The sequence below is a fragment of the Pristiophorus japonicus genome, chromosome 13 (assembly GCF_044704955.1).
Source record: "Pristiophorus japonicus isolate sPriJap1 chromosome 13, sPriJap1.hap1, whole genome shotgun sequence".
NCBI classification, from domain to species: domain Eukaryota; kingdom Metazoa; phylum Chordata; class Chondrichthyes; family Pristiophoridae; genus Pristiophorus; species Pristiophorus japonicus.
The window spans coordinates 30404471-30427422 of record NC_091989.1 but is presented as its reverse complement, the minus strand read 5'-3'; the positions used below and the strand labels follow the sequence as shown (position 1 = coordinate 30427422).

The 22952-nt window shown below is 44.7% G+C and overlaps 1 protein-coding gene across 9 annotated transcripts in view; it reads left to right on the top strand.

Annotated features, from left to right (window-relative positions):
* The first annotated feature begins 13514 nt into the window (after nt 1-13514).
* dennd6b (DENN/MADD domain containing 6B) overlaps nt 13515-22952 on the top strand; it is a 170043-nt gene continuing 160605 nt past the window's right edge. For 6 of the 9 annotated variants that reach the window (XM_070897305.1, XM_070897303.1, XM_070897304.1 and 3 more), the window contains exons 1-2: nt 13515-13735; nt 17883-17921. In XM_070897305.1, coding sequence (XP_070753406.1) covers nt 13538-13735; nt 17883-17921 — 237 coding nt within the window. In that variant the 5' untranslated portion in view covers nt 13515-13537. The other 3 variants (XM_070897302.1, XM_070897301.1, XM_070897307.1) reach the window with 2 other exon arrangements.

The following is a 22952-nucleotide window of genomic DNA, read 5'->3' as shown; positions in this document are numbered from 1 at the left end:
AACATGGCACTGCACCCCAAGGTGCCGCACTCCCATTGCCAATGAGACATGACAGCCAGGAGGAAGATCTTGTTTCTGTCTCGGAGCACGTTCCCACCTCGGGACCGTCCTCTCCCGTATCCGTCCAACCAACAGTTCTGCCATCATCCCTTGCCCCCCCAATGAAGAAGCGCCTGAGGAGCTCCTCGGCCAGGCTGCTTGGAGTCAGGAGGGGAAGGGGTAGAGGTGGGGAGGAGAAGCGGTGGGTGGGAGGGGAGGAGAGGGGTGGGGGGAAAGGAAAGTGAGGTGTATAGCCGCAGGTGTTGTCTTGGTCATATTTTTATGTTGTTGGTCCTATTTTGTTGGGAGGTTTGGGGGAGGGGACTACCTTGTTGGTTTGCATTTGTGTTCTGTGTTTTTGGAAATGTTGACCATTTGATTGATCTAGATGTTATAAATTTGTTGTGGGGTGGGGTGGGGTGTTTTTTACAGTTATAATTATGATTTCATACAAATTTTCTCATTAAATGTCTTTTATTTAACATAATCTTGTTGCGCATTGTCTCAGATAGCTGCGCCGTTGCACACTGGTGACTCCTTAACATGAAAGGGGATAATTAAACTTAAATGAACTTAAATGTTAACTGTCACCAAGGTGATGCACACCATTTATGTATGAGCTGCAGACACAGCAGTGTTTCAGCTTTGTAAATACCAGCAACATTATTTCAAGCAAAGCACTTATTTATGAGCTCCTGACGTAAGAATCTTGCAGCTGTCTAGTCACCACGGGCCCTTTCCTGTGGTCGAGAGGGGGGCGGGGGCATCATTTCAGTGTCAGTCTGATTGTCTGGCCCGAGGTCAGCGTTCACCTTCTCTTCCTCTCTCTCCTGAGGTGGCCCGGCAGTCTCTTCTGGCATTTCTTGTCCCCTTCAGATAGCCAAGTTGTACAGCATGGAGCACACCACCACGAATTGAGCTACCTGATCAGGGTGGTATTGTAGCTCGCCTCCTGAGTGGTCCAGGCATCTAAAGCGCTGCTTAAGCACGTCAATGGTTTTCTCGACGATATTGCGTGTGGCTCTGTGGCTCTCGTTGTATCACTTCTCAGCTTCTCTCTGGGTGTTACGCAGGGGGGGTCATCAGCCAGGTGGCGAGGCCATATCCTTTGTCACCAAGCATCCAGCATTGACCTTGTGGCTGGCTGGTAAATATGTCAGATACGTCGCTCTTATGCAGGATGTGAGAATCATGGATGTTGCCCGGAAATTTTGCATTCACTGCCATAATAATATGCTGGTTGTGCAACTCCTTGTCGACCTTCAGGGAGTGGAATCCGTTTCGGTTCCGAAAAATCTCTGCATCCTGAAAAGGTGCCCGCATTGCGATGTGCGTACAGTTTATTGCTCCCTGCACCTGAGGGAAGTTAGCAATTGGGTAGAATCCTAGAGTCCTCTCTGTCTGTGCCTTCCCTGGTCATAGGGAAGCTGATAAAGTCCATCCTGTGTGCGTAAAGGGTTTCAGTGACCTGTCGAATGCAGCGATATGTGGCATGCTGAGATATACTGCAAATGTCGCCAGCTGAGGCCTGAAAGGAACCCGAGGCGTAGAACAAAAGTGCCGTGCTGACCTTGACCTCGACAGACAGTGCGGTCCTGATGGTGCTGGCAAGCTGCACATGTCCCCTGATGAGCTGGCATATCTCATTGATAACCTCTTTGTGGAAGCACAACTCCGAAGGCACGTGTTATCAGACAAGTTCAGGTAGGCCACTTCTCCCTGTAAGTGCGTGGGGTGTAAGGTCTCGTCCTCCTCAGCAGTCTGTCATGTCTTAGACTGGGCACATAATGCTGTTGAATATACCTTCTACCATCTCTAGTCTGCAGCATGTGCGTGGCCATCAAGACAGGCTGAGAAATGACAGGCCCCATTCCAATAACTATCAGTATTCTACCTATTGTTCACAAACAATAATTTTTCCCACTATGACACCTAAACTAAATTCCAATCGTCCACAGTATGATAAGATGTTTGTTCAGATGTTCAAATCACCTTAAAAGAACTCCACAGAAGTTGAAGCAGCCTTTTAAATGAAGCGATCTGCAATTTACAAAATGGCATCCATACCGCTGTGATTAGTTCAGGTGCGAGCAACTTTTTCACAGCAGTTTTTTCGCGATAAATAATTTCGGCGATTATGTGTGTGAGGTGCCGAAAGTAACGCTCGGCGATGTTTTGGGCGTTAGTTTCGGCAATTCTGATCTCTACAACAAAAAAAAGTGGGTGGGCCGTATTATTATTTCTCGCCGTTAATTACATGACGAAAATAACGCTGGGTGATAAGTGATCGATACATGGGTGTTAGTTTCCATTTTGTGCCTAAATGGGCGACATCTGGGCATTATACCTCATCTCATTGTTAAAATGGACGTTACGCGGCCGGTATCCATGCAAAAAAAGTGGAAAGTCTAGCCCCAAGTCTTTTGTAAATCGCAGCCTTCGGACACACTGATCCTCAGAGACGTAGACATTGCGTGTGTACGGCCTTCTGTTAGCACATTTGTGTAAGCGTCTTTCTCTGGCCACTTTCTCATGGACCTCCTGATGTTGGTCCTGTTGCTATCCCTCCTGTTGCTGTGCCTCTGCCTGCTGCTCTTGCTCCCTTTGCGTCTCCCTGCGCCTTTCCATCTGCCTCTCCCTGTTCCTCTCTCTGATCCTCGGATCATGGGCCTCTACATGGTCCTCTGCATGGCCCTCTCCCAGTGCAGGTGCCTCTCCCAGTGCCAGCCTTTCTCTTTCCCTCTCCCGAAGCCTTTGCCTGGTTAACTGACGGCGCCGTTGTCTTCTCCGAACCATGCTCCGATGGTGAAGATGCAGGAGGCAGTCCACTGCCAGCACTGAGTCCATGATTTGCAGAGAATGTTGTGCTCTGCAAATGGAGCTGACTGAAGCAGGGGGAACGATGGAAGCCAAAGGAAACTGAGGCCTAGCAATCAATCTTGGCTGTGGCAGAACCAAAGCACAAAATAATTTCAAAGTGTGGAAAAATTTGGCCGACCAAAAGAATCTCGACCAGCACACCTTTTAAATCTCGCTTGCGCTGCAGCCTGATGACTTCAAACTGCCAACAAAAGCTGTTGTTGACATGGGCAAGCGTTAGTTGGAGGGGCGCGGGGCAATTTAAGCTACTAGGGTGGGCACGAGCCGATGCGCAAGTGATGACCTCATCTTTGCTGTGTGCAGAGGAGCGTTGTGACTGACACCAGAGCAGAGCCCAAGGCCGTAGCACCATCGGTGAAGAGGTGGCCAAATCTGCGCGGATCGATGTGGCCGCCGTGCCTGCATTAGCTCACCATTAGCACTGACCGGCAGCGCTAACTGGCTCTGCACAAAGGGACAATTTCCCCTCCCCCCATGTTTACCAATTTAGTAAACCATCTTGCTACAAGTGTCAGCCAGTGATTCAGTGGGTAGCACACTCATCTCTGAGTTGGAAGGTTGTGGGTTCATGTCTCACTCCAGGAACTTGAGCACATAAATGTAGGCTGACATTCCAGTGCAGTGCTGAGGGAGTGCTGCACTGTCAGAGGTGCCGTCTTTCGGATGAGATGTTAAACCGAGGCCCCGTCTGCTCTCTCAGGTGGACGTAAAAGATCCCATGAATCTTTTTCGAAAAAGAGCAGGTGAGTTACCCTGGTATCCTGGCTAATATTTATCCCTCAATCAACATAACAAAAACAGATTATCTGGTCATTATCACACTGCTGTTTGTGGGAGCTTGCTGTGCGCAAGTTGGCTGGCATATTACAACAGTGACTGCATTTACTAAAGTACTTCATTGGCTGTAAAGCGCTTTGAGTCATCCGGTGGTCAGGAAAGGCGCTATATAAATCAAAGTCTTTCCTTTCTTTCCTTTTTTTTCCTCCTTCCTCTTTCTTTTCTTCCACCCTCTTTTCTTCCTCTTTTTTTTCCCTCTTTCTTTTTTCCTCTTTTCTTCTTTCTTTTCTTCCTCTTCTTCCTCTTTTCTTTATTATAGGGCTGATTTAACAGGTGCAGTTTGGGCACCTGGCGATCCCAAGGTGAATTTTACGTCTTCCAGCCTAGCGACAGTGTGAGCCCCGCCCATAAATACTGGGCACAAAAGGAGCCCTGGGAGCTAACCTATTTCTGAAGCAGGTTTCTTGAAGAGAGAAGATTACTTTTACAGGAATTACATTTTTCATTTTCATGCACCCTTTGCTACATTTTGTACTCTGCATTACTTGATACTGTTGAGGTAGTTTTGCACGTTTGATCCCCCCCTCCCCCCCAGCTCTTTGTTTCATTATATCTGCTTGCTGCTGGCTTTGAATCTTACAAGGAGGTGAGGATGGATATACCATTGCGGTTTCCAAATGCTTGTATAATTGAGATAAGGGAGAATTTTTGAGGGGCCAACAAATGCAGGTGCAACAATCGCTGAGGCGTTTGGCCACACCTGTTACTAACTTGGAACCGGTGTACAAAGACCACACCACTTGCACATGGACTTGTCAGAAGAGACCAATCTTCACTTCACAAGAGCAGCTGCCTAAATATGTACCATCTACTGCATAATGACCTGCACTGAACATTGGATCAGGGACAACTCTTCCAATAGACATGATGGTAGCCTTCATGGTACCAGATTGTTCCAAGTCGCTCCAGGTGACATCTGCACATTAGGCAGTCTGCAGTGCACTCTTATCAAGCAAGAGACAGCCGCTACGTGTGCATGGGCAATCATTATTTTATCCGTGGAGAGATTGTTGAGCTTAGGAGAGAGGTCTGCACTGGGGTGATGCACCGGGGCCTAGTGGGCTGCAGCTGGGTCAAGGGGTAAGGCAAGCTTGGGAGCCAGCTCCATGGAGGGTGAGTTTGCGCACGAGTTCTGCTCCACAGGACTCAGATGCGGACCGCGTTGGGGAAGAATTTGAACAAAGGTTGATGCACGCGACATGATACAGGCGATGGCAAGGGTGCCCGAGAGCATGTCGCAAGTGGTAGGGAGCGTGGAGGAGTCTGCCTCCCACATTGTAGTCAGCTCTGCGCATACCATGCAGCCCATCATTACCAGTGTGCAGACGACGGAAGCTCGGAGTTATGTTTACGGGCTGAATGGAGGTGTTCCGCAAAATGGTCACCCAATCTGGTCACCTGGTGAAACAGCGATTTACTTGTACTTCTTGCAATTTAGTATGCTGTAATCGCTGCTCATGACGCAGTCTCCTCTACATTGGGGAGACCAAATGCAGATTGAGTGAGCGCTTTGCGGAACACCTCTGTTCAATCTGTAAGCATGACCCCGAGCTTCTGGTCGCCTGGCACTTTAAATTTCCGCTCCACTCCACTCGAACCTCTCTGTCCTCGGCTTCTTATACAGTTCCATTTCGGCTGCCCCCAAAAGTTTGTCACCATCCTCCCTCTGCTCCACGACGACATGCAAGCCGTGATCCTGACCAACGGATCCACCACAGACCCAATCCACGTCCGGACCGGGGTCAAGCAGGGCTGCGTCATCGCGCCAAATCTCTTCTCGATTATACAGTTCCAATGAAGCTCAACGTAAGCTCGATTAAGCACGGAACAGTCTTCTGGACTCAACATTGAGTTCAACAATTTCAGACCGTAAACTCTGCCCCTATTTTTTCACATGCCAGCTGTTGATGATTCTGCCATTCCCATTTACATCCTATATAGACTCATCTTTTGTTTCTTTACTTGTCCCATTACCATCTCCTTTTGCCTTGCACTATCATCCCTTTTGTCTTTTAATCTCTACTGCCTTCGACCCTCTCACAGACCTTTATTTTTGTTCTTTCCTCCCCTCCACACTTTCCCTGCCCCTACACTTGCTTAAAATCTGTTACATCTCTAACTTTTTCTAGTTCCGATGAAAGATCATCGACCTGAAACGTTAACTCTGTTTCTCTCTCTACAGATGCTGCCTGACCTGCTGAGTATTTCCACCATTTTCTGTTTTTATTATGTAATGTACAAGGGATATGTTGCCAACAGAAATGAAAAAATCCCACTGTAAAACATGCTCTTGTTTACAAGGGATACAGTACCAACAGCAATAATAAAACAATACAAAACACCAGTTGGTGTTTTAATTCTCCCCTCAGTTGGTTAATTCTATCATGGTCCCAAGTTGCCCTCTCTTTCCTGCCTAACCTGTGAACTGAAACCCACCCAATATGGTGGAATTCTGCATTAGGATGGAGAATGAAACAGTTAATTCAGAGACCATGGTCCAGAACTTAAAGAAGGGTAACTTTGAAGTTTTGAGGCGTGAATTGCCTGGGATGGATTGGCGACTGATACTTAAGGGGTTGACTGTGGATGGGCAATGGCAGACATTTAGAGACCGCATGGATGAACTACAACAATTGTACATTCCTGTCTGGCATAAAAATAAAAAAGGGAAGGTGGCTCAACAGTGGCTATCAAGGGAAATCAGGGATAGTATTAAAGCCAAGGAAGTGGCATACAAATTGGCCAGAAATAGCAGCGAACCTGGGGACTGGGAGAAATTTAGAACTCAGCAGAAGAGGACAAAGGGTTTGATTAGGGCAGGGAAAATGGAATATGAAAAGAAGCTTGCAGGGAACATTGAGACGGATTGCAAAACTTTCTATAGATATGTAAAGAGAAAAAGGTTAGTAAAGACAAACGTAGGTCCCCTGCAGTCAGAATCAGGGGAAGTCATAACGGGGAACAAAGAAATGGCGGACCAATTGAACAAGTACTTTGGTTCGGTATTCACGAAGGAGGACACAAACAACCTTCCGGTTATAAAAGGGGTCGGGGGGTCTAGTAAGGAGGAGGAACTGAGGGAAATCCTTATTAGCCGGGAAATTGTGTTGGGGAAATTGATGGGATTGAAGGCCGATAAATCCCCAGGGCCTGATGGACTGCATCCCAGAGTATTTAAGGAGGTGGCCTTGGAAATAGTGGATGCATTGACAGTCATTTTCCAACATTCCATTGACTCTGGATCAGTTCCTATCGAGTGGAGGGTAGCCAATGTAACCCCACTTTTTAAAAAAGGAGGGAGAGAGAAAACAGGGAATTATAGACCGGTCAGCCTGACATCGGTAGTGGGTAAAATGATGGAATCAATTATTAAGGATGTCATAGCAGTGCATTTGGAAAGAGGTGACATGATAGGTCCAAGTCAGCATGGATTTGTGAAAGGGAAATCATGCTTGACAAATCTTCTAGAATTTTTTGAGGATGTTTCCAGTAGAGTGGACAAGGGAGAACCAGTTGATGTGGTATATTTGGACTTTCAGAAGGCGTTCGACAAGGTCCCACACAAGAGATTGATGTGCAAAGTTAGAGCACATGGGATTGGGGGTAGTGTGCTGACGTGGATTGAGAACTGGTTGTCAGACAGGAAGCAAAGAGTAGGAGTAAATGGGTACTTTTCAGAATGGCAGGCAGTGACTAGTGGGGTACCGCAAGGTTCTGTGCTGGGGCCCCAGCTGTTTACACTGTACATTAATGATTTAGATGAGGGGATTAAATGTAGTATCTCCAAATTTGCGGATGACACTAAGTTGGGTGGCAGTGTGAGCTGCGAGGAGGATGCTGTGAGGCTGCAGAGCGACTTGGATAGGTTAGGTGAGTGGGCAAATGCATGGCAGATGAAGTATAATGTGGATAAATGTGAGGTTATCCACTTTGGTGGTAAAAACAGAGAGACAGACTATTATCTGAATGGTGACAGATTAGGAAAAGGGGAGGTGCAACGAGACCTGGGTGTCATGGTACATCAGTCATTGAAGGTTGGTATGCAGGTGCAGCAGGCGGTTAAGAAAGCAAATGGCATGTTGGCCTTCATAGCGAGGGGATTTGAGTACAGGGGCAGGGAGGTGTTGCTACAGTTGTACAGGGCATTGGTGAGGCCACACCTGGAGTATTGTGTACAGTTTTGGTCTCCTAACCTGAGGAAGGACATTCTTGTTATTGAGGGAGTGCAGCGAAGGTTCACCAGACTGATTCCCGGGATGGCGGGACTGACCTATCAAGAAAGACTGGATCAACTGGGCTTGTATTCACTGGAGTTCAGAAGAATGAGAGGGGACCTCATAGAAACATTTAAAATTCTGACGGGTTTAGACAGGTTAGATGCAGGAAGAATGTTCCCAATGTTGGGGAAGTCCAGAACCAGAGGTCACAGTCTAAGGATAAGGGGTAATCCATTTAGGACCGAGATGCGGAGGAACTTCTTCACCCAGAGAGTGGTGAACCTGTGGAATTCTCTACCACAGAAAGTTGTTGAGGCCAATTCACTAAATATATTAAAAAAGGAGTTAGATGAGGTCCTTACTACTCGGGGGATCAAGGGGTATGGCGAGAAAGCAGGAATGGGGTACTGAAGTTGAATGTTCAGCCATGAACTCATTGAATGGCGGTGCAGGCTCGAAGGGCCGAATGGCCTACTCCTGCACCTATTTTCTATGTTTCTATGTTTCTATGCCTATAGGTCTCCAATCAGTGCCTTGGCACTGCCCATCATTTCTACTTATTTTCTCCTGGGTTGCTTACAACGATGCCCAGGAGATCAATCCTCAATGCTGGGAGACTTCTGGGCAATCTGGGAGCATTGGCAATGCTGCACACAACACAACGACCTTGACACTCACCTTAATGCTGTTGGCCTACCAGAATAGTGATGTTTTTTTGATGACTAATATTAACCTACTCAACCACTCAGCTTAACACAATAACCCTAATACAGTTATACGTTGTAACATTTACATCATCTTTACCCTAACCCCTAACATCGTGGTGATGTTAACACAATGGCTGTGACCAATCATAACCCTAATGCACCACCCTCACCCAAATGGTACGAAAGGTAACAAAAACAGGAAATGATACACCATGGATAAAACACGTTGTCTGGGTTCAGAAAGCTGCCAGACAATGAGCATGTTAAGGCCACAATAAAATCTCAACCTGCAAATCCAGACACGTTCAGATGAGGCTAGGCACAGCACACTCCTATGTATTAGTATTAGTAAAAAAATAGTAGTGGAGAAATTAATGGGACTGAAAGCCTGGACGTGATGGCCTACATCCTTGGGGCTTGAAAGAGGTTGCTATAGAGAGTGAATGCATTGGTTGTCATCTTCCAAAATTCCATAGATTCTATAACGGGTCCTGCGGATTGGAAGGTAGCAAATGTAACCCCATCTATTTAAGAAAGGAGTGAGAGAGAAAACGGGGAACTATAGATCAGTTAACCTGACATCAGTAGTAGGGAAAATGCTAGAATCTATTATTAAGGACGTGGTAACAGGGCACTTAGAAAATAATAATAGGATTGGGCAGAGTCAATACGGATTTATGAAAGGGAAATCATGTTTAATGAATCTGTTAAGAGTTTTTTGAGGTTGTAACTAGTAGAATAGATAAGGGAGAACCAGTGGATGTGTATTTGGATTTTCAGAAGGCATTCGATAAGGTAACAAAATTAGGGCTCATGGGATTGGGGGTAATATACTAGCATTGATTGAGGATTGGTTAATGGACAGAAAACATAGAGTAGGAATAAACGGGTTTATTTCGGGTTGGCAGCTGTAACTAGTGGGGCACCGCAAGGATCGGTGCTTGGGCCTCAGCTGTTCACAATCTGTATCAATGATTTGGAGGAGGGGACTAAATGTAATATATCCAAGTTTGCTGATGACACAATGCTCGGTGAGAATGTAAGTTGTGAGGAGGATGCAAAGAGGCCTCAAGGGGATAGAGACAGGTTAAGTGAATGAGCAAGAACATGGCAAATGGAATATAATGTGGAGAAATGTGAAGTTATCCACTTTGGTAGGAAAACAGAAAAGCAGAGTCTGTTTTAAATAGTGAGAGGCTGGGAAATGGTGTTCGGAGGGACCTGGGTGTCCTTGTACATGAATCACTGAAAGTTAACATGCAGGTACAGCGAGCAATTAGAAAAGCAAATGATATGTTGGCCTTTATTATAAGAGGATTTGAGTATAAGAGTAAAGACCTCTTACTGCAATTATATAGGGCTCTGGTGAGACAACACCTGGAGTATTGTGTACAGTTTTGGTCTCCTTACCTAAGGATATACTTGCCATAGACGGAGTGCAACTAAGGTTCACCAGACTGAGTCTTGGGATGGGGGGATTGTCTTGTGAGGAGAGATTGAATAGATTAGGCCTATATTCTCTAGAGTTTAGAAGAATGAGAGGTGATCTCATTGAAACATACAACATTCTTACAGGGCTTGACAGGGTAGATGCAGAGAGGATGTTTCTCCAGGCTGGGGAGTTTAGAACCAGGGGTCACAGTCTCAGAATAAGGGGTCGGCCATTTTGGACTGAGATGAGGAGGAATTTCTTCACTCAGAGGGTGGTAGGGTGAATCTTTTGAATTCTCTACCCCCGAGGACTGTGGAAGCTCAGTCGTTGAGTATATTCAAGACAGAGATTGATAGATTTTGGGATATTAAGGGAATTAAGAGATATGGGAATAGTGCTGGAAACTGGAGTTGAGGTTGAAGATCAGCCATGATCTTATTGAATGGCGGAGCAGGCTCGAGGGACCGAATGGCCTACTCCTGCTCCTATTTCTTATATTCTTATGTCTGACAAGTGCCCAGACATAGAGGATGGAGAAATATTGGACCATTGGTACACCTGCAGATAAGCTACAACAACTTCATATTCCACTCCAAGCTCAGCATAACCAATATTTTAAATTTCATTCACAAGACATTTAGAATCCTGGTTTAATAGAAAAGCAACTGAATTGTGATGCCAAAATGTTGGAGAAAGGCAGGAAACTCATGTAATAAAACAGAGTGTAACTTATTCTGTCAACATTAAGCCATGTATCCAGGCTTAGATCCAGGAGTGTTTTTTGACAGTTGTTTTTTGATGTCAGCTTTTATCGTGTTTCTGGGTCTGCTTCTGATCTGTTTTTATTTTTCTGAGCTTGTTGGTTGTGTTGTTTAATTATAATCTGTTATGTAAGTTATTTAAGAACATAATAGGCTATATGGCCCCTTGAACCTGCTACGCCATTCAAGAAGATCACGGCTGGACTTCTATTTTCCTACCCTATCCCCATATCCCTTGATTTCCTTAGTGCCCAATATTCTACCAATCTCAACAACAACAACTTGTATTTATATAGCTCCTTCAACGTAGTGAAATGTCCCAAGGCGCTTCACAGTAGTGTGCGATAAAAATTTGACTCCGAGCCGCATAAGTAGAAATTAGCGCAGGTGAGCAAAAGCTTGATCAAAGAGGTATGTTTTAAGGAGAGTTTTGAATGAGGAAAGAGAGGTAGAGAGGCAGAGAGGTTTAGGCCGAGAGTTCCAGAGCTTGGGGCCTAGGCAACAGAAGACACAAGATAACAGTTCACAGGGTTGGGGGTAATATATTAGCATGGATAGAGGATTGGCTAATTAGCAGAGAACAGAGAGTTGGGATAAATAGTTCATTCTCTGGTTGGCAACGAGTAACTTATGGGGTGCTGCAGGGATCAGTGCTGGGACCCCAACTATTTATAATCTTTATTAACAACTTGGAAGAAGGGACCGAGTGTAATGTAGCCAAGTTTGCTGACGATACAAAGATGGGAGGAAAAGCAATGTGTGAGGACACAAAAAATCTGCAAAAGGATATAGACAGGCTAAGTGAGTGGGCAAATATTTGGCAGATGGAGTATAATGTTGGAAAGTGTGAGGTCATGCACTTTGGCAGAAAAAGATCAAAGAGCAAGTTATTATTTAAATGGAGAAAGATTGCAAAGTGCTGCAGTACAGCGGGACCAGGGGTACTTGTGCATGAAACACCAAAGGATAGTATGCAGGTACAGCAAGTGATCAGGAAGGCCAATGGTATCTTGGCCTTTATTGCAAAGGGGATGGAGTATGCTACAGCTATATAAGGTATTGGTGAGGCCACACCTGGAATACTGCGTGCATTTTTGGTTTCCATATTTACGAAAGGATATAGTTGCTTTGGAGGCAGTTCAGAGAAGGTTCACAAAGTTGATTCCGGAGATGAGGGGATTGACTTATGAGGAAAGGTTGGGCCTCTACTCATTGGAATTCAGAAGAATGAGAGGTGATCTTATCAAAACGTATAAGATTATGAGGGGGCTTGACAAGGTGGATGCAGAGAGGATGTTTCCACTGATGGGGGAGACTAGAACTGGGGGGCATGATCTTAGAATAAGAGGCCGCCCATTTAAAACTGAGATGAGGAGAAATTTCTTCTGAGGGTTGTAAATCTGTGGAATTCGCTGCCTCAGAGAGCTGTGCAAGCTGGGACATTGAATAAATGTAGGACAGAAATAGACAGATTCTTAAACGATAAGGGGTTATGGGGAGCGGGCAGGGAAGTGGAGCTGAGTCCATGATCAGATCAGCCATGATCTTATTGAATGGTGGAGCAGGCTCGAGGGGCCGTATGGCCTACTCTTGTTCCTATTTCTTATGTTCTTATGTAAGGCACGGCCACCAATGGTTGAGCGATTAAAATCAGGGATGCTCAGGAGGGCAGAATTAGAGGAACGTAGATATCTTGGGGGACTTGTGAGGCTGGAGGAGATTTCAGAGAAAGGGAGGCCATGGAGGGATTTGAAAATAAGGATGACATTTTGAAATCGAGGCGTTGCTTAATCGGTAGCCAATGTAGGTCAGCAAGCACGGATGATGGGTGAGCGGGACTTGGTGCGAGTTAGAACATGGACAGCAGAGCTTTGGAGCACCTCTAGTTTACATAGGCTAGAATGTGGGAGGCCAGACAGGAGTGCATTGGAATAGTCAAGTCTAGAAGTAATAAAGGAATGGATGAGGGCTTCAGCAGCGGATGAGCAGAGACAGAGGGCAGAGACAGGCGATGTTACGGAGGTGGAAATAGGTGGTTACAGTTATGGTGCAGATATATATGTGGTCGAAAGCTCATTTCAGGGTTAAATATGATACCAAATGTTGTGACAGTCTGGTTCATCCTCAGACATAAATTGGAGAGAGGGATCGAGTCAGTGACTAGGGAACGGAATTTGTGGCGAGGACCGAAAACAATGGCTTCGGTCTCGAATACTTATTGATTGAGCATCCACATCCCTCCGGGGTAGAGCATTTCAAAGCTTCACAACCCTCTGACTGAAGAAATTTCTCCCATCTCAGTCCTAAATGGCTGATCCCTTATCTGGAGACTATGCCCCCTAGTTTTTGACTCTCCAACCAGCCTCTCAGCATCTACCCTGAATAAACAGGATTGCAGTACTGATGTTGCCTCCCTGTGGACAGTACACAGGGGGTATGTCGAAAGATGCTCAGGGACGTATTGCACCGTTTAACACCTATCTCCCTGCGACACACTTCGACTGCCCCGCGATTGCTCAGTCCGACAGTGTGTGCGCATGCGCCAACCACTGGACGTCTGAGCATGTGCGCATACACTAACCGGCTGCCCCCTCTGAATACGTGCGCATGCGCAGGCCAACGTCTTTTGCGCATCCGTGAGTGTCCGAGCGCGGCGCCGTTGTCATGGAGCTGTTGGAGACGGGGAGCCGGGCTGGGAGGGCGAAACATTACCCGGCCTCAGGCCCCGCGCTTCCCTGGGACCGGTTCTCCGCTTGGCTCGAGTGCGTCTGTGTGGTCACATTCGACTTGGAGCTGGGACAAGCGATCGAGGTGAGGGTAGGCCGCGCCCGGAGCTCGGGCTGGGAGGGCCGGCCACAGGCGGTGAGAGCTGGAGCCCGAGGAGGGCGGTGAAATGTTGGGTAAAATATACAATATATTATATACAAGGTGTACTATACAATGTATACATTCAATATATTATAGGATATTTGCACTGGTGCTGCTCATGTTTGACCCCTTCCTCCTCTACCTGCTGCCCCCTCGGTGACATGATCAGAAGGCGGGAGTGCGATGACACTCAGCTCAACCTCACTACCACCTCTCTTGACCCCTCAACTGCCCCCGTGATTTCAGACTACTTGTCCAGCATCTAGTCCTGGCTGAGTCACAACTTTCTCAGTTTAACATTTGTAAGAGGCACTTTATCAAACACCTATTCCTCTAACCAAATATTGGCCCTGCCACAAACTCCGACTCTTGCCCTCGCCATCTCCATCCCCGGCCACTGTCTGAGATTCAACCAGACTGTTTGCAATATAAACGTTTTATTTGACCCTGAGCTGATTTTCTGACTGCATATCCCTCTCTACCACAAAGATTGGCTTCTGTCATGCCTATAACATTGCCCATCTCCACTCCGCCTGAGCCTGTCTGCTGCTGAAACCCTTATCCATGCCTTTGTCACCTCCAGACTTGGCTATTCTTCCAGCCTCCCAAAACTTCAACAACCAAAACTCCTATCTGCATTGTACCCCCCACCAAGTCTCACTCACCCATCATCCCTGTGCTTACTGACTTACATTGGCTCCTGGTCCCATAAGGCCTTGGGTTTCACATTCTCATCCTTGTGTTCAAATCCATTCAGGGCCTTGCCCCTGCCTAACACGAATCTTTTCCACCCCTACAACCTTCTGAGAACTCTCTGTTCTTCGAACTCTGGCCTCTTGTGCATCCCAAAATATGTTTTCACCCAACCATCGCTATCTAGGACTTACGCTGTGGAATTCCATCCCTGCAAGTCTCCGCTTCCACCTATTTCTTCCTTTTAAGACCCTCATTAAAATCCACCTCTGACCAAGCTTTTAGTCACCTCTTCTAATATCTCCTTCTTTGGCTCAGTGCTGATTTTTGTTTGCCTTCATTTCTGTGAAGGGCCTTGGGATGTTTTTGTATGTTGAAAACGCTATACAAATGCCAGTTCTTGTATATAAAGAGGAAAAGGTATGCCAACACTTTATGTAATGGGAAAAGCCCATCTATCTGGCATGCTCTAGTTACAGACATCCCACCACTGGTAGCACTCGTCACCCAAGTTTGCCCACCATTCATTTCTTCCTTCAGCAATTTCTGCTCTTAACTGGCCTTCAATTTTTTTTTAAACTTTTGGCCACTGCCTTTTTTCCTGATTTCCCAATTTCCCACTCCCACTTTGATGCCCCCACTTTCGAACGTGACCATCTCCTCCTTTATTGGTTTCCCATCCACTTGCCTCCCGCCTGCCATTCTTATTCAAAACCTGGCCTTGTTCGCCAAGTCTTCTTTGCCAGCTCTCCACCCCACCAGGGTGGTCCAGTTCAAGAATGATGAGAAGGATAAATTAAGAAACTATAGACCAGTTGTAGACAAATTCTTATATAATTAGTAAGCATTTAGAAATGCATAAGTAAATCAAGGCTCACCAGCACAGATTTGTTAAAGATAAGTTGTGTTTGTTAAATTTAATGGATGTTTATGGGTTTTCAGATTCTTTGAAGTATCTCGTAGGAAGCTCATAAAAATTCAAGTATCTTTTAAAAAAAATTCATTCACAGGATGTGGGCATTGCTGACAAGGCCAGTATTTATTGCCCACCCCTAATTGCCCTTGAGAGGATGGTGGTGAGTTGCCTCCTTGGATTACTGCAGTTTGTGTGGTGTGGTGAAGGTACTCTCACAGGCCCACAGTGCTGTTGGGTAGGGAGTTCCAGGATTTTGACCTAGCGATGATGAAGGAACGGCGATATATTTCCAAGTCACGATGGTGTGTGACTTGTGGGGTGGGTGGGGGGAACCTTCAGGTGTTGTTCCCATGCACCTGCTGCTCTTGCCTTCTAGGTGGTAGAGGTTTTGGGTTTGGGATGTGCTGTCAAAGAAGCCTTAGCGAGTTGCTGCAGTGCGTCTTGTAGGTGGTACACACTGCAACCACGCTGTAGGGTGGTGAAGGAAGAATGTTTAAAGTGATGGATTGGGTGCTGATCAAGCTGGCTGCTTTGTTCTGAATGGTGTCGAGCTTCTTGAGTGTTGTTGGAGCTGCACTCATCCAGGCAAGTGCAGAGAGTATTCAATTACATTCCTGACTTGTGCCTTGTAAGTAGTGGAAAGGCTTTTTGGGAGACAGGAGATGGGTCACTTGCCACAGAATACCCAACCTGTGATCTGCTCTTTTACCCACAGTATTTGTGTGTCTGGTCCAGTTAAGTTTCTGGTCAATGGTGACCCCAGGATGTTGATGGTGGAGATTTCGACAATGGTAATGCTGTTAATGTCAGGGGAGGTGGTTAGGCTCTCCTTTGTTGCAGATGGTCATTGCCTGGCATGGGAACGGTCCCTGGCAGTCAGGCTGAGATCAGAAGGGTGGAAAAGGAAGGCTGAAGCCGCGATCAGTATACGTCAGCGCTGGACTCTCCCTGTTGATATGTCATTGATGGTGTGACTTTTGCCACTGTAAATATTACGGCAGTTTGGAATGGGATTGGGTTGCTCAATTCTGATATATTTGAAGTAACGGAGAAGGTTGACGAGGTTATTGCAGTTGATGTTGTGTATATGAACTTTCAAAAAGTAAAAGTATCACATAGTAGACTTGTTCGCAAAATTGAAGCACATGGGATTAAAAGGGCAGTGGTAGTGGGAATACAAAATTGGCTAAGGAATAGAGAGCGGTGATTGGTTGTTTTCGGACTGGAGGGAAGTATACAGTGGTGTTCCCAAGGGTTCAGTATTAGGACCACAGCTCTTCTTGATATATTTTAATGTTCTAGACTTGGGTATACTGGTACCAGGGATGGAGAAACTTGGATTGTTCTCTTAAGAGCAGAGAAAGTCAAGGGAAGACTTAGTAGAGGTGTTCAAAATCTTGAGAGGTTTTGATGGAGTATATAAGGAGAAACTGTTTCCACTGGCAGGAGGGCAGTAATCAGAGGACGCAGATTTAAGATAATTGACAAAAGTACCAGAGGGGAGATGACGTGAAATGTTTTACGCGGCGAGTTATGATCTGGAATGCACTCCCTGAAAGGGTGGTGGAAACAGATTCAATAGTAACTTTCAAAAGGGAATTGGCTAAATACTTGTAAAGTAAAACTTTTTGCGGGGCTATGGGGAAAAAAGCAGGGGAGTGAAATTATTTACGTGAGTATGTTCACATTTGATTGTTCTTTGTACTTTTCCATAATGATTCTAAACCTCCGAGTATCATGACCACTGTTTCCCAAATGCTCCCTCACTGAAACATGCTCCACTTGCCCCACTTCATTCCCCAGAGCCAGATCCAGCACTGCTCATTCAAGAAAGTTTCCTTGTTCACATTTCAGGGATTCCTCCCCCTCATTGCCCTTTACACTGTTATTTTCCCAATCTATATTCAAATAAAGTCCCCTTTTATCACTACTCTTTAGTTCATGCATCTTTCTGAAATTTGCCTTCCTAGTATTTGGTGGCCTATAGTATGCACCCAGCAGCCAGTAGATCATCTATTGTTCCTTAATTCAAACCGAAATAGTTTCTGTCCTTGAACCCTCAAGTACATCATCCCTTTCCAGTGCTGGATCAGTATCTTTGACCAATATTGCCACCATCTCCTTTTTTTCTCTTTCTTATCTTTCCTGACTACTTTGTAGCGAGAAATATTAAGTTCTTCATCCTCATCTCTCCACCTCTTGTGACCCCTTCCCCTCGAGCATGAAAACATCATTAACACTCCCACATTACCCTTAATAAAAACAGAATCGACTTATTGAATCATCATATTGAGTAGACATGATAATATATTGTATGTTATATAGGATAAAATAACTTATGTTATATAGGATGATGCAGTGTATCTGCCAACTCACCATGAGCAATGCCATGGGAAAGCACATGGCATAGATATAAATGTAAAGTTTTAAAATTAATTATTTTAAGGATAGAATAGACACGTGTAGAATTTCTCCTGTTTTATGAAAAAATTCTTCAGTTGAGCTGTTTGTATTTGTTTTTTTGGCCCTCAGCTTGTTTATCCCCTCGATGTACGACTTACGGAGAAGGAGGTAAGATATTAAATCAGTGGAATTGCTCTTCATTTTATAGTTCCATTGAAGCCCCTTGTAGTTTGTCAGAGAACACTCTAACCACTATAGTTTTGCTTTATAGAATTTGCATAAAATGCACAACTGCCACTAAGCTTTCTAAAGTCTGAAAGCTGTAAAACATAGATAAGAATTCTTGGACAAGGAAAAGATCTTTTGGGCCAAATATAATTGTCCCTTTTGCAGGCAACATCCCAACTTAACATCTTCTTCTCAAACATCCTTCAAATACCGGAGATAATTCCCACTTGTTGGTATGTAAAACTGAAGTCAATGGAAAGAAAAATCAGGGTGTGTAATGGGTGGCCAATCCACTACTGTCGGCTTTCTCTCTCCAGCGAAAGTGAAAATGAACCGCTCTTTCCCTCAAAGTCCATTTGTCTTTTGAGCTCACTTGTACTATGTGCTTTAGTGAACTTTGCTGCTAAGTTATTGTCAGCTTTTGGTTTTGAGTCAGAATGTTGTTGGTTCAAGGATGCTACAGGACATGAGCAGAGAATCTAGGCTGGTACTTGATTGCAGTATTGAGCAATTGTTGAAATATTGCTGGTGCCATCTTTTGCATTAGACTGTAACCACGACCCTCTGCCTGTTCAGCTGGACGACAAAGGTCCCATTGTATTTTTTCGAAGAAGGTTAGGAAGCTTTCCCGGTGTCCTGGCCAACATTCATCCCTCAACCCACACCACCAGAACAGATTAACTGATCATTCATTTCAGTGCTGTGTGTGGGACCTTCCTGTGGATAAATTGCCTGTTGTGTTTGCCTGCAAAATAACAGCAATTACATTTCAGTGATAATTCATTGACTGTGCAGCACTTTGGGACATCATGAGGACATGAAGGTCCTATATAAAAGTCAGTCTGTCTTTGCCACGGCTCTGTAATCTTCTGGGTGACTAAATTTCTCTTGACATCCCTTCTTAATATTTATAGAACTATAAAAGTCTACAACACAGAAGGAGGCCTTTTGCCACATCATGTCTCTTTGCTAGTGTAATCAAAAACTAATTTGATTGCCTTGCTCTATTGACATAGGTGTGTCTTTATCTTTGCTTCAAATGTTATCCAACTTTCCCTTAAAGGGTGCCGTAATCTCTGCCTCAACCACTCTGCAGGAAAGCATTCCATGCTCCAACAAACGTGTAAAGCAATTTCTCCTAACCTCTGCCTTCAATCTCTCACTGATTCTCCAATCAGAGGAAATCATCTTTCCTTATTCACATTTTTAAAACCTTTATAATTTTAAAATCTCCTGTTAGCCTCCTCTGCTTTGGTGAAAATATACCCAGTATCTCTCATCTTCAAAATAAAGAGTAGTTCAGAAAGACGTGTGATCAGGCTGGAAAGAAATGCAAAGGAGAGAAGTCTGGTTTGGAGTGCATGTGAGTAAATGCATGGAGCGTGACAAATAAGGTGAATGGCAGGCACAAGTTGCCACATGGTGTTATGATATAGTGGCAGTAGAGACCTGGCTCAAACAAGGGAAGGAATGGGAACTTAATATTCCTGGCTACAATGTATTCAGGAGGGATAGGGAACGAAAAAACGGAAGGGGTGGGCAGTATTGATCAAGTATACTGTACAGCCCTGGAAAGGATTATGTGCTTGACGATTTAGAATTAAGTTGCAGAATAGGAGTTCTACGCTATGGATGTATACGATAGACCACCCAATAGTGGGAAGGAGATAGAGGAGCAAATCCACAAGACATTTCAGAAAGATGTAAAAACACTGGAGTAGTGATAATCGGGCATTTCAATTACTGTATCATAATATATACTAAGAAAAAAACTGTAAAGGACAAAGGGGGAGGAATTCTTGAAATGTGTACAAGAGAACTAAGAAATTAGATTGAACTGAAACAGAAAAAAGAGGCTTATGATAAATGTCAGGTTCATAATACAGTAGAGAATCAAACAGAATACACAGTGCAGAGGAGAACTGAAAAAAGGAAATAAGAGGAGCAAAGAGAGTATGAGAAAAAATTAGCTGGTAACATGAAAGGGAACACTAAAGTCGTTTATACAAAAGAATAAAAGGATAGTCAAAGGAAGGATGGGGCCAACTGGATCTGTCTTCACGAGAGAAGAGGGTGCTGCCAATGCCACAGGATAGGATAAAATAGATAAAGAGATGGTACTTAAAATATTGACAGTCATTAAAGTGGAAAAGACACCTGGTATGTAGGGGATGCCTTCTAGGTTACTGAGGTAAGTAAAGGTGGAAATTGTGGGGACTCTGGCCACAATCTTAAATCCACCTTGGATATGGGAGTGATGCCAGGCGACTGGAGAATTACGAATGTTACACCCTTGTTCATACAAAAATGGGGAGAGGGATAAACCCAGCAACTACAGGCCAGTCAGTCCATCATCGATGGTGGAGTAACCTTTAGAGACAATGGGCCCAAGTTTCCCCAGGAGTTGCTCCTTTTTTTTTTGGAGCAAATTGATTTTTCTGGACTATCTTTTTAGTTGCAATTCTGGCCATTTAATTTGCGCCATTGTAAGTGAGTTAGTTAGGTTTTTTTTAGTTCCGTTTTTTTTCCAGCCACTTACCCCTGTTTTAGGCGTTTGGCCAGAAAATAGTTGCTCCAAACTAACTTAGGCCAGCGTATGTTGCCATTTCTGTCCACACAGAAAAATCTTACCGAGAGGCATATAAATTGGCCAAAAAAAGCAGCAAACCTGAGGACTGGGAGAAATTTAAAATTCAGCAAAGGAGGACAAAGGGTTTAATTAGGAGGGGGAAAATAGAATATGAGAGGAAGCTTGCAGGGAACATAAAAACTGACTGCAAAAGATTCTGCACATTCGTGAAGAGAAAAGATTAGTGAAGACAAATGTAGGTCCCTTACAGTCAGAATCATGTGAATTTATAATGGGGAACAAAGAAATTGCAGACCAATTGAACAAATACTTTGGTTCTGTCCTCACTAAGGAAGACACAAATAACCTTCCGGAAATACTAGGGGACTGAGGGTCAAGCGAGAAGGAGGAACTAAAGGAAATCCTTATTAGTCAGCAAATTGTGTTAGGAAAATTGATGGGATTAAAGGCCGATAAATCCCCAGGGCCTGATAGTCTGCATCCTAGAGTACTTAAGGAAGTGGCCCTAGAAATAGTGGATGCATTGGTGGTCATTTTCCAACATTCTCTAGACTCTGGATCAGTTCCTATGGACTGGGGGATAGCTAATGTAACCCCACTTTTTAAAAAAAGAGGGAGGGAGAAAACACGGAATTATAGACCAGTCAGCCTGATATCGGTGGTGGGGAAAATATTGGAATCAATTATTCAAGATGTAATAGCAGCGCATTTGGAAAGCAGTGACTGGATCGGTCCAAGTCGGCATGGATTTATGAAAGGGAAATCATGCTTGACAAATCTTCTAGAATTTTTTGAGGATGTAACTAGTAGAGTGGACAAGGGGGAACCAATGGATGTGGTGTAGTTAGACTTTCAAAAGGCTTTTGACAAGGTCCCACACAAGAAATTAGTGTGCAAAATTAAAGCACATGGTACTGGGGGTAATGTTTTGATGTGGCTAGAGAACTGGTTGACAGACAGGAAGCAAAGAGTAGGAATAAACGGGTCCTTTTCAGAATGGCAGGCAGTGACTAGTGGGGTACCACAAGGTTCAGTGCTGGGACCCCAACTATTTACAATATACATTAATGATTTAGACAAAGGAAATGAATGTACTATCTCTAAGTTTGTAGATGACACAAAGCTGGGTGGCAGTGTGAGCTGTGAGGACGATGCTGAGAGACTGCAGGGTGACTTGGACAGGTTAGGTGAGTGGGCAAATGCATGGCAGATGCAGTATAATGTAGATAAATGTGAGGTTATCCACGTTGATGGCAAAAACAGGAAGGCAGAATATTATCTGAATGGTGACCAATTAGGAAAAGGGGAGGTGCAACGAGATCTGGGTGTCATGGTACATCAGTCATTGAAAGTTGGCATACAGGTACAGCAGGCGGTGAAGGCGGCAAATGGCATGTTGGCCTTCATAGCGAGAGGATTTGAGTATAGGAGCAGGGAGGTCTTACTGCAGTTGTACAGGGCCTTGGTGAGGCCATACCTTGAATATTGTGTACAGTTTTGGTCTCCCAATCTGAGGAAGGGCATTCTTGCTATTGAGGGAGTGCAGCGAAGGCTCACCAGACTGATGCCCGGGATGGCAGGACAGACATATGAAAGACTGGATCGACTAGGCTTATATTCACTGGAATTTAGAAGAATGGGAGGGGATCTCATAGAAACATATAAAATTCTGACGGGATTGGACGGTTAGATGCAGGAAGAATGTTCCCGATGTTGGGGAAGTCCAGAACCAGGGTTCACAGTCTAAGGATAAGGGGTAAGCCATTTAGGACTGAGATGAGGAGAAACTTCTTCACTCAGAGTTGTGAGCATGTGGAATTCTCTACCACAGAAAGTTGTTGAGGCCAGTTCGTTAGATATATTCAAAAGGGAGTTGGATGTGGCCCTTACGGCTAAAGGGATCAAGGGGTATGGAGAGAAAGCAGGAATGGGGTACTGAAGTTGCATGATCAGCCATGATCATATTGAATGGTGGTGCAGGCTCGAAGGGCCGAATGGCCTACTCCTGCATCTATTTTCTATGTTCCATGTTAAGGAATCGGCACAAGTAACTACATTTAAAGCACCATCAAGCACCAAACAAAGCACAAAAAGTTATAAGCAATTTATTTACAAATAAAACAGAAGGATCCCTGCACCTAAAGAACCAAGACCAAAATAATAAGCAATCAATAAATAACAAATAAAAAAAAAAAGAAGGAATGCTGCACCGAAATCACCAAAATCAATCAGTAAATAACAAATAAAAAAAATAGAAGTCCTACCTTAAGGAATACAGCGGGCCGCCGATGAGGGAGCCCATTCGGCCAGGACTAAGGACGGCGTGCTTCGGGTCCCTCCCATACAGCTTTTGCAGAAACGGCCTGCCAGGAGTCTGCGCG